The 12,420-nt window shown below is 48.6% G+C and overlaps 1 protein-coding gene across 9 annotated transcripts in view; it reads left to right on the top strand.

Moving 5' to 3' along the window:
* Positions 1-12,420, top strand: part of DYSF (dysferlin) — a 220,962-nt gene that overhangs the window by 196,409 nt on the left and 12,133 nt on the right. For 8 of the 9 annotated variants that reach the window (XM_053256343.1, XM_053256337.1, XM_053256342.1 and 5 more), the window contains 3 exons: positions 5,639-5,808; positions 7,599-7,708; positions 9,940-10,087. In XM_053256343.1, coding sequence (XP_053112318.1) covers positions 5,639-5,808; positions 7,599-7,708; positions 9,940-10,087 — 428 coding nt within the window. Of the gene's footprint in view, positions 1-5,638; positions 5,809-7,598; positions 7,709-9,939; positions 10,088-12,420 lie in introns of those variants that run through there. The other variant, XM_053256344.1, reaches the window with a different exon arrangement.

The following is a 12,420-nucleotide window of genomic DNA, read 5'->3' as shown; positions in this document are numbered from 1 at the left end:
GGCAGGCCCTGGCAGCCGTAACTCATGCCCTCGTCACCTCTCGATTGGACTACTGCAATGTGTTCTACCTGGGGTTGCCTTTGAAGACAACTCGGAAACTTCAGCTGGCCCAAAATGCCACAGCCCGGCTGCTTCTGGGCAGCAGAAAACATGATCATGTTTCACCTTTGCTGAGGTCACTGCATTGGCTGCCAGTTCACTTCCAGGTCCAATTCAAGGAGCTGGTTATCACCTATAAAACCCTTCAGGGTTTGGCGCCTGTGTACCTTCAGGACCGCCTCTCCCGTCCAACTTTGACCCGCTCTGTGAGGTCATCTCAGGTGGGCCTTCTCAGAGTTCCAGGCCCAGGGGGGGTACTTGGGGCCCGGGCTCGTGGGAGGGCCTTCTCTGTGGCAGCCCCCTCCTTACGGAACACTCTGAGATTCGAAATGCCCCCTCTCTTCTGTCCTTTAAGAAGCTCCTGAAAACCTATCTATTTTGCCAGGCTTTTAGTTTATAACATGTGTGTTGGGGGCAGAGGGGTTCCTTTCTCTCTCTCTTCCTTTCTCCCCCCTCCCCCTCTTCTTCTCTTGTCTTTGTTGTTTTAATTAATCGCCTCGAGTCTAAGGAAGTCAGGCAGTTAATAAATTTGCTTAATGAAATAAACAACGAAATAAATAATAGCAGGATTCCTCTTTCTGCTGTGATCCACACAGCACAAAAATATTTCCTTCCTGATGCAAGAGCATCAGGAGATCAGAGAGGGTGGAGAGAGGAATGGGGTAGATTCTGTCAGCTCCCTGACCTGTCCTGACGACCAACAGCCGTCTCACCCTGCCTGTGCATTCCTGTCTTGGCCAAGGAGGTTTGTTTTTGCAGCCCCAGACCTTCTGAAGGACCGGCTTGGGGCAGCTTGATTGCTGCCCTATTCCACCTGTGCCTTCTCTCTGAGTGCTTGACTTGTTTCACCTGTCCCCAAGGACCAGAGATCTCTCGTGAGAGGAGAGATTTCTGGAGTCCCTGGCAGCATATATTGGAGGGAGGCATGCCGGAGGCATAGTCGATGGCGTTGCTGGTGGACTGGCTGTAGGTGGCCACCGAAGCCAGCCGCCAAAGGGGGTTGGCCCTTGATGCCGGGCCTTTGGTGTGGGACTGGGCTCTGGGTGGGAAGTTATAAGGTGGGGTTGGAGGTCTGGGTTGAATGTTGTTAGTCCTCTTTTTATTAGGTTGTGCCAGGCCTTTTGTTGTCATGTGTTTGGGTTCTTTTGGGCAGAATGATGCTGGGTGTGTGTCCAGTGGCTCTGGGGCAGCTATTACTGTTGTGGTGGGGAACAGAAGAACTGGCATTGGCAGAGCAGCTGGGAAACCAGTAATTTAGTACCTGTTTCCACTTCCAGCAGCCCTGTCAGCTCTCTGGCCTCGGGGAGCAGTTCCAACTTCCCACAGAACCTAGCCTTGCTCCTTTGCAATGCCAGGTCGGTTCAGAATAAGACTGAAATCATCCATGACTTGATCATGGATGAGGGAGCCGACCTGGCTTGTATAACTGAGAGCTGGATGGGGGAGGCTAGTGGCCCAGTTGGGGCCCGGCTTCTTCCACCAGGTTACTCTGTTGTAAGGCTAGGGAATATGGGCAGGGGGGTGGAGTGGCTGTGGTCCATATGGATACCATTCCCCTCACAAGGGCCCCTGTGTGACAGCTGACTTCCTTTAAGTGTGTCTTTCTAAGGCTGGCAACCCGGCTGCACAGCTGACTCCCTAACTGAGCTGACGGAGCTGGCCTCAGAGTTGGTGTTGGAGTCACCCAGACTTTGGGTTCTGGGTGACTTCAATATCCATTGTGAGGCTGACTTGTCTGGTATGTCTGGAGTTCATAGCGGCCATGACAACTATGGGCCTATCCCAACTAGTTTCAGGGCCAACTCATGTTGCTGGCCACACACTTGATTTGGTCTTTTGTTCAGATCAGGGGGGTGTTCTGTGGGTGCAGGATCCTGTGGTTTCCACATTGTCATGGACGGACCACTACCTAGTTAAGGTTGGTTTCACAGCAACAACCCGGCCCTGCAGGGGTGGAGGACCTATTAAGATGGTCCGCCTGAGATGGCTGTTGGATCCAGTAGGATTTCAAAAAGCCATGGAGGGTTTTGATGTTGGTCCTGCCAGTGATTCTGTCGATGCCCTGGTGGGAACCTGGAATAGGGAAATCACCAGGGCAGTAGACACGATTGCTCCTAAGCGTCCCTTCTAATCAGCTTTAAATGAGGCGCCTTGGTATACAGAGGAGTTACGGGGTCTGAAGCAGCAAGGTAGGTGACTGGAGCACAAGTGGAGGAGAACTCGGCTTGAATGTGACAGGACAGAGCATAGAGCCCACTTGAAGGTTTATGCGGAGGCGGTGCGTGCGGCAAAAAACCAGTTCTGGTCTGCGCGCATTGCTTCCGCGGGTTCGCGTCCAGCAGAGCTGTCCCGGGTTGTGAGGAGTTTGATTCAGGCTCCTTCCAACTCAAACCAATCTCTGGGGACTTTGTTCTGCTGTGATGCTTTTAATGGGCTCTTTGCGGGCAAAATCTCCTGTATTCGGGCTGACTTGGACGCCATTGTTTCTGCAGAGTCTATTAAGGTGGTGTCCAGCGATCCCTCTTGCAGTATTATATTGGATCATTTTCAATCTGTGATGCCTGATGACGTGGACAAGCTGCTTGGGGCAGTGCAGCCTACCACTTGTTCTCTGGAGAGGAGAGCTGGTCTTGTGGTAGCAAGCATGACTTGTCCTCATAGTTAAGCAGGGTCTGCCCTGGTTGCATATGAATGGGAGACTTGATGTGTGAGCACTGCAAGATATTCCCCTCAGGGGATGAAGCCGCTCTGAGAAGAGCAGAAGGTTTCAAGTTCCCTCCCTGGCAGCATCTCCAAGATAGGGCTGAGAGAGATTCCTGCCTGCAACCTTGGAGAAGCCGCTGCCAGTCTGTGAAGACAATACTGATCTAGAAAGACCAATGGTCGGACTCAGTATATGGCAGTTTCCTATGTTCCTATCCTTGCCCGACTTGGCTGCTTCTATCTAGCAGGGAGATTGTTGGAGATGGCCTAGTTAATATCATTAACTCATCGCTGAGGGAGGGTAGGATGCCTCCTTGTTTGAAGAAGGCAATGATTAGACCACTTCTTAAGAAGCCTTCCCTAGATCCCTCAGTGATGGATAGTTATAGGCCAGTCTCTAATCTCTCATGTTTGGGCAAGGTGATTGAGAGAGTGGTGGCTAACCAGCTCCAGGTGGTTTTGGAGGAAACCAATTATCTAGTCCCATTTCAAACTGGTTTTAGAGTGCGCTATGGGGTTGAGTCTGCCTTGGTTGACCTGATGGATTACCTTTACCGGGGAATCAACAAAGGGAGTGTAACTCTGTTGGTTCTTTTGGATCTCTCGGTGGCATTCGATACCATCAACCATGGTATCCTTCTGGATAGCCTGGTGGAATTGGGGATAGGAGGCACTTCTATATGGCACTATAGGAGGCAAAGCAGTGGTTCCGCTCCTGTCTCTCAGGCAGATTCTAGATGGTGGAGCTTGGTGACAGTTCCTCTTTAAAACGGGAGCTATTATATGGAGTCCCTCAGGGCTCCATTCTGTCACCAATGCTTTTTAATATTTACATGAAACCGCTGGGTGAGGTCATCAGGAGATTTGGTGCAGGGTGTTATCAGTATGCTGATGACACCCAAATCTATTTTTCCTTATCACCAACACCACCAACACCACCAACACCAACACCAACACCATCATCATAAGGAAATGGCATTCACTCCCTAAATGCCTGCCTAAAGGCAGTGATGGGCTGGATGATCCCGCCTTGGGATTGTTTTAATGAAAGGCGGTATATAAATTTAACAATAAAATAAATATGAGGGATAACAAATTGAAGCTGAATCCAAGCAAGATGAAGGTGCTCATTGTGGGGGATTGGAATTTAAGGGATGAGTTAGAGCTTCCTGTGCTGGATGGGGTTACACTCCCCCAGAAGGAACAGGTACGCTGCTTGGGAGTGCTCTTGGATCCAGGCCTCACCATGGTATCTCAGGTGGAGACTATGTCCAGGAGCGCTTTCTATCAGCTTCAGCTGATTTGACAGTTGCGTCCTTTGCTTGAAGAGAACGATCTCAAAACAGTGGTGCATCAGCTGGTAACCTCCAGGCTTGACCTGGAGAGACCATATTATACCTGTCTTAAAACAGCTGCACTGGCTGCCAATATGTTTCTGGGCAAAATACAAAGAGCTGGTTATTACCTTTAAAGCTCTGAACGGCTTGGGCCCGGGTTACCTGAGAGAGAGCCTTCTTCTGTATGATCCCCATCTCTCGTTGAGGTCATCTGGAGAGGTCCGTCTTTGGTTGCCACCGGTACGTCTGGTGGTGACTCGAAACAGGGCCTTTTCTGTAGCTGCTCCTGGTCTATGGAATGCACTCCCAGCAGATATCCACAGTTTAGGCTCGCTGTTGGCCTTTAAGAGAGCCCTAAAACCTATTTATTTGGCCTGGCCTTCTAAGGCTTGTAAAGTATTGTTGTTTAAAAGTATTTTAATTGGTTTTAAATGGTTTTAATTGTTTTTGAATTGTTTTTAGCCCTGTGTTTTGAATTGTGTGTTTTTATGTCTTTTTGAAGTTGTTGTACACCGCCCAGAGCCTTTGGATGGGGCGGTATATAAATGTGGTAAATAAATAAATAAATAAATAAATAAAAGCATGTGATGTGGAAAGGTCATTCCCACTCTTACAATCAAGGCAGGACAAGCACCCCACCCTAGTTTGGGAGCTGTCCAAACTCCAGAAGGGGAGAAGCAATGATGTGGAAGGGAGGGGAGGAGTTGCATGGCGATCCCTCTTGCCTCGGTAAAGTGTCGGGTGCTGGAGCTGGGTCAGGCAGTGCCCTCTGACCCAGCCCCTCCTCTCTCCCAGGTGAGCACTTCCTCCCTCTCTGACCTTGCTGTTTCCTTCACACATGATCACAAAATGGACAGCTCCAAGCTAGGGTAGGCCTGTCCTGCCTTAATGATAAGTGTGTGGACGTGCCCAGAATGCTTCCTTAGGCTGAATGCTCAGTGAAGAAACCAGGGAGGCTGAAGGAGAGAAAAAGGCAGGGCGTGATGTTGAAGCCCCAAGGCCTGCAGACTGTAACAGTCTCGTGATGAAGCGCAGGAGGCATTGGGCAGCCATTACGACATTTGCCTCTGCTGGGAGAAAAGCAGAAGACTCCATGGGGGCTGCGGAGACAAAGCATTTCCCCCTTTTATATGTACTTCTGCTCAACAGATGTCTCATTCTTCTATGACTTTTGGACTAACATATGTACCTGTGGGCAGCCAGGCTGTGCAAAATGTGTGCGTGCTACTGACTTTAACAGACCAGTTGGCATGGCTCTTCTGCCACATTGAGAGGCCAGGTACAGGGGGTGGGGAAACCCACACATGCTCCCAAACCGAGACACACTATGCCCCAAAGCCAAGCCAATGGCTGTTGGCTTCCACACGGAGTCAACCATTGCAAAGATATCAACACACCTGCTGGTCATGGAAATTTGTCTTGAGTCCATCCAACTGAGGCCGGTTACTTGCAGCTGTTCAGCTTGCCTGTTCACAGCTGTGCTCCTCCTTGCTTTGCAGGCTCTATCCAGCTGGATCTCAACTGCATGCTGAAGCCGGCCAAGACAGCTGAGAAGTGCACCCTGGATCTGCTTGAGCGGACGGATAGGATGGTCTCGCTCTTTGAGCAGAAGACAGTGAAGGGCTGGTGGCCTTGCGTGGTGGAGGAGGAAGAGGCCAAGACCATCACAGTAGGTCTCCCTCTGGGTTGCATTCTGTGCAATGGAAGCTGCCTTTCCCATGTCAACCTGTTGTTTAGATTTGTCCCACAACGCATGTTTATAAATTGGGCCCCAGCATCCCTGGCAACTGTTAATAACAAGTTAGCAAGAAACATTGCCCGTAGTTTTATGGCAAGGAGAACTGCTTCCAAAAGATACAAGAACATAAAAACATAAGGACAGCCCCTGCTGGATCAGGCCCAAGGCCTATCTAGGCCAGCATCCTGTTTCCCACCAGAAGGCCCACCAGATGCCTCTGAGATACCCAGAAGCAGGGGGTGAGGGCATGCTCCCCCCCAACTGGTATCTTGTGGCATCTTGCCTCTGAGGCTGGAGGTGGCCCATAGCCAACAGACTAGTAGCCATTGATAGGCCTGTCCTCCATGACTTTGCCTAAGCCCCCTTTAAAGCCATCCAAGCTGGTGGCCATCACCACATCCCGTGGTAGAGAATTCCATAGGATAATTATGTGCTGTGTGAAAAAGTACTTCTGCTTGTCAGTCCTGAATTTCCCAACCTTCAGTTTCATGGGATGGCCCCTGGTTCTAGTGCTGTGAGAGAGGGTGAAAAATTTCTCTCTGTCCATTCTCTCTTCTCCAAACATAATTTTATACACCTCAAACATGTCTCCCCTCTCTTTTCCAAGCTAAAGAGCCCCAGATACCATAGCATAGCCTCATAAGGAAGGTGCTCCAGGCCCCTGATCATCTTGGTTGCCCTCTTCTGCACCTTTTCCAGTTCTACAATGTCCTTAAGATATGGTGGCCAGAACTGTATGCAATACTCCAAGTCTGACTGCACCATAGATTTGTATAAGGGCGTTATAATAGATGAGGGCGGTTCCATGTTTGGCTGTTGGTCCTTGCTTCTCTTTACAAGACTCCAGCCATGCCCAGGGACGACATGTGCCCCCTAATTCAGATGCTGTCATCACCCCACTGTGGAGCTTTGCCACCCTTTAGGGGCTGGGGTTGTTCAGCAAAGTACATTCCTGGAAATGGTTTTGGTGGTGTTCTTGGTGGTGGCAATTGTGCCTGGTTTTTAAACAGATTTTGCTGGCTTGTAAAGCTCAATTTAGATTCCCCTCCCCCAACATTCTCTGGCTCAGGACTGTGAGTGAGGCTCAATTTTGTTTCCTGGCCCCACACTTTTGTGCTGGTGGGGGCACTGGGAACTTCACTTCACAGGCATTCTGGCAGCAGCACATTCTCCAGTGAACAAGTGCAGGAGTTGTTTCCCAGGAGCGCCTGAGAAATGAAGGTGGGGCATTCCTTAGGCTTACAGTTCATCCCAAAGGCTTCTGGTGGGTATCTTTTGCCTCACAGGCCAGAGTCAAAATTGGTCCGTTTCCCTGGAATTTCCCCATCCCTTCCTCGGCCTCAAAGGCCTGTCTCAGGCAGAGACATCTTGCAGTGCTGTAAAAGATGCCCAGGCTTCTCCTTTGGACTGAGTTCCATGATGGGGATCAGCCACCAAGAATGCCTCTTAACTGATGCTCTCCCTCTCTGAACCGGATGCACAGAGTAGCTTCATCATTAAGAGGACACCCTGAGCAGTCCTCAGAGATTATAATAATTGGGTCAGAAGAAAAAGAGGAGTTAAAGAGGGAGCAAACAAACAAAAAGAGGGTAACCATAGAGCACACGGGAAGAGGTGACTCCAGACCTTTTGTTCTCATTCTTTTGATGGAGCAGCTCAAATTGGCATTTTGGTCTCCCATCTCAATCCTCAGAATTCCCTTGCCTCTCTCTCTTTTGCAGGGGAAGCTGGAAATGACCCTGGAGATCATCAATGAACAAGAGCATGAAGAGAGGCCGGCTGGGCTGGGCCGGGATGAACCCAACATGAACCCCAAGCTGGAGGACCCAAAGTAAGAGGAGTCATTAGTCAAAGCAGTCCCTGGGGACATGTGGTGTGATCCAGCAAAGGGTTTCTTGCACCAACCCTACATGGAACCCCATGTCTGCATCTGGGCTCCTGTTCATAGCTTGGGATTCCTCTGGACTGGGACACAGTGAGGGTTGGGTGGCCTGAGGGGGTCTCCTTGACTCTTGGCTGAATGAGCAGGCTAAGGACCTCTGAGGTCCTGTGTGCAGAATACTATTTATTTATTTATTTAATCATATTTTTATACCACCTGATATGTAAATCTCTAGGCAGTGTACAAATCCCAACATTAAAATCACAGGTTAAAACATATAGAACATGATAAAAACAATATAAAACAAATTATTAAAATTGTTAAAATTCTAATTAAAAGCGTGCGAGAACAGGATAGTCTGTTCTTATTAATAATAACAACAACTTAATAATAATAGCAACTTTACTGAGAACAGCCTATATTTTGCGATGATATCTATAATAATAACAACAATATTGATAATAAAATTCAGCCATCCCAGGGAAGGACTCGATGTCTGGATAAAACCTTTACCTTTAAAGCCCTTAATGGCTTGGTTTCGAGATATCTTAGAGACCTCCTTCTTTTACATGATCCCCACCACACGTTAAGGTCATCTGAAGAGGTCCGTCTCCAGTTACCACTGGTTCGTTTGGTGGCGATGCAGAGGCGGGCCTTCTCTGTGGCTGCTCCCAGGCTGTGGAATGCACTCCCAGCAGAAATTCGTAATCTTAATTCCTTACTGACCTTCAAGAGAGCCCTAAAAACCCATCTGTTTGACCTGACCTTTTAGGGTTTTAATTATTTTTAATTGTTTTAACGCTAACCTAATTTTCAGGGTTTTAATTGTTATGATAGTTTAATTGTTTTTTAAGATGTTTTTAATTGGTGTTAATATTTTTGTATCTGTTTTAATTGTTATTGTTTTTAATGGTTTCTGTTTTTAATTGTAAACCGCCCTGCGCCTTTTTGGAAGGGCGGTACAGAAATCAAATAAATAAATAAATAAATAAATAAAACCAGTCAATAACACCTGTCTGACTGTGTAAACAAGAAATAATAATAAAAGATATAAAAACAACTTTATTTGTTAGCCACTCCATAACAAATTGTTCTCTGTGCACATTAAATCATCCAATAAAACACACAACACATTAAATCATAACAGGCCAAAGAGAAAAGAGAAAATGCAAAATACAATAGAAAACCATTTAAAAACTCTTTTAAAATCAAATTTAAAAACCAAAGTTTAAAAGGCCTGAGTGAACAAAAAGGTCTTCACCTGGCATCTAAAAGAACAAAGTGATGAAGCCAGGTGAACCTCATTGGGGAGGCTATTCCATAAACGGGGTGCAACCACCAAAAAGGCCTTCTCCCTTGTAGCCACCCACCTCACCTCATTTGGCAGGGGTGCTCAGAGGAGGGCCTGAGAAGAAGATCTTAAGGTCCAGGTTGGGACTTATGGGGCAAGACACTTTCTTAAGTAACCTGGTCCCAAACCATTTAAGGCAGGGGTGGAGAACCTTGGCCCTCCAGCTGTTTTTGAACTACAACTCCCACCTTCCCCAGCCACAATAATGTGTCTGGGGATGATGGGAGTTGTAGTTCAACAACATCTGGAGGGCTAAGGTCCCCCCCTCCACCGTTTTAAGGCTTTAAAGGTTAAAACCAGCACGTTGAATTGGGTCTGGAAACAGACTGGGAGCCAGTGCAGCTGACGAAGCACTGATGTAATATCCTTGAAACGTCCAGTCCCAGTTAATAATCTTGCAACCCTATTTTGTACCAGCTGCAGCTTCCAGGCCGTTTTCAAAAGCAGCCCCACGTACAAAGCATTGCAGTAATCTAAGCGAGAGGTTACCAGAGCATGAGTAACGGGGGCCAAATTATCTCCGTCCAGGTACGGTCACAGTTGGCGTATCTGCTGAAGCTGTTAAAAGGTGCTCCGGGCCACAGAGACCACTTGAGCCTCTAGTGACAGTGCTGGATCGAGGAGCATACTGCGAACATGGTCCTTCGCAGGGTTACGGCAGAGGGGGCAGCTAGTGGCCCCCTTCGTGCCTTTCATGTCTCTCTCTGGGAAGTTCTGCAAAACCTGGGCTCCCAAGGGGTTGCTTCTCAGCCCTGTGTATTGCGCCTGCTGCAGTCTTGGTGCCTGAAGGTCCTTTGCCCATCCTAACCATGGCTCTTTTTGATTGCAGGCGCCCGGAGACCTCCTTTCTGTGGTTTACCTCTCCATACAAGACTCTGAAGTACATCCTGTGGAGGAGATTCAAGTGGATCTTCCTCATCTTCCTCCTCATCTTCATTGCGTTGCTCTTCCTGGGAATCTTCATCTATGCCTTCCCGGTAAGATCACACACACACATACACACACTCCCTTCTGGGGGAAAGAATAGCCACACCTCACTTCATCAGCCTCTCTTTAGAGCAGGAGTTCTCAAGCTTCAGTCCACATGCTGTTGGACTATAACTTCCATGATCCCCAGCCATGATGGCCAAAGGAAATTGTCCCTAGGAACATCTGGGGAGGGGGACCTAGGCTTGGGAGCCCTTGCCTTAGAAGAGGTCAGATGGGTGTGATGTGGGATCTCTCTGCTCTCCTGCTGTAGTTTTCTGCTTCTCAAAGCAGCTGCAGGGGCCCCTGATGTGGTTGTGGGGAAAGGCAGAAGTCCAGTCCCAACTGCCCAAGGTTGCAGGAAGGAGCCGCTCCCAGTCCTTTCTTGGAGATGCTGCCAGGGAGGGAACATGGAACCTTCTTCATGTAAGCACTCAGGTGCTCTTTCCAGAGTGGCCCCATCCCCTCAGGGGAATCTTTTCCAGTGCTCACACATGTAGTCTCCCATTCAAATGCTAACCAGGATGGAGCCTGCTTAGCAAAGGGGACAATGCATGCTTGCTACCACCAGACCAGCTCTCCTCTCCAAGGTAGGTTAGGATGAGAGATGAGCCCAGAGTCACCCACTGAGTTTCATGGCTGAGCTTTTGAGCTCGAGTCTCCCCAGTCCTAGTCCAGTGCTCTGACCACTACACCACACTGGCTCTCAGTTTAGAAGGCCACATTCAGATAGCCTGGAAATAAGATGAGCCCTTCCTGGATTTTGGGGAAGTCGCTCAGCTCATTTCTGAGCCAATCGGATGCAATGCATCGCCACTGGACAAGGTAGGTTGGGGTTGAGTAGGATATTGTCTTGGCCCAATTGGTCTATACAATAGTGTAGGGTTAATCCGAGCAGAGCTTTGTCTGGAAACAGCCTCTCAGTGTGCTTTAGACTATGGCTTCACTGGCTCAAGGAGCATGTTGCAAAGACAGGCAGTCTACTGCTTTGCCCCTTGGATGGAAAGTCACATTTCCTCAGAGTGCTGAAGGTATCCTGGAAAGACGGTTAAGGTTTAACTGTTGAAAGATGAAGTGAGATAGTGTATCCACAGAAACTAATCATGTATTATTATTGGTGCTTTACACGAACATTTCCCCCCTAATCTGCTGCTCAAAAATAGAGGAAGCAGCTGCCGCCCCATTAATCTGGACAACAGCGTTTTCTGTCCCCCATTTAAGTTCTGTTTGCAAAAGTCAGGTCATCAGCGAACCCAATCCCACCTGCCCAGCACAGTTTGTGGGATGAGGCTCCAAAGTGCATGTGTGTGTGTGCACATGCACACACATACCCCGGTTGGAAGTGCTGAAGTAATTCATGCTGTGCTGGAGATATTCGTCCATGCAAACACTGGGCTGACCAGAAGAACAAGCCACTTTTCCTTGCTCCACACATAACAAATTCTATTGCTGGTATGTTAAAAAACAGACCAGTTTGAGCTGGAGAATCAAGAAGGTGGCTGGGCAAGGCAACAAATGGTGTGTCCCTTATTCGATTTGTGTGGGGGTGAAGTGTTTCTGGCAGGCTACGATGCCCCTGACTGTGCTGCAGCCTCTCCATGCGGGTTTGCTTCCCTGTCACCCAAAGCACATTAATTGGCTGAGAATTCCCCCACAGCTCCCTAGCAGCTAGAATATTCCAGCCTTCCTTATCTAATGAGCTTCCCAGGCCAGCCCTGCTTGGCAAAGCAGCCTGCTTACAAAAAGCCAGGGTGGAGCTGCTGTCTAAGCGAGAAGTCAGAGTTGCTTGGCACCCATGGAAGAGAGCTTTGATCAGCACCCAGGCCTCAAATTAGCAGGAGGGGCCACAGGAGCACCAGTTTGACATGTAGGAAGTCACAAGTCAACCCCTGGTACCTCCAGGTAAAAAGATTCTAGGTCGCCGGTGCTAGGAAGGGCCTCTTCCTGAGAGCGTGGACTGCTACAACCACCAGAGTAAGGTTCGATGGACCAGTGGTTTGATTCAGCACAAGGCATCTTCAATTGTTTATGGGGAGGGGGCCATAGCTTAGTGGTAAGGCAGATAGTTTGAAGGCAGAAGGTCCCACAGTTAGTTCTAGCATGTCCAGTTAAAAGGATCTCAGCTAGTAGGGCTGAAAAAGCTTCTCTCTGCCTGAGACCCTGGAAAGTAGAAATCTAGTCCTGGGCTAGACTGAGCAATGATCAGAATTAATATTGAATGTTCAGATTAATATTGCAGGACCTGTTTTTTCATGTTCTGGCTAGAGACTGTTAATGGAACTGCTCCGGGGTGATTGGCGAACACACCTAAATACATTTGGGCTTGCGGGGGGGGGGATTAGTG

The sequence above is a fragment of the Hemicordylus capensis genome, chromosome 5, assembly GCF_027244095.1.
Source record: "Hemicordylus capensis ecotype Gifberg chromosome 5, rHemCap1.1.pri, whole genome shotgun sequence".
Lineage (NCBI taxonomy): Eukaryota > Metazoa > Chordata > Lepidosauria > Squamata > Cordylidae > Hemicordylus > Hemicordylus capensis.
This window is presented reverse-complemented; position numbering and strand designations above follow the sequence as displayed.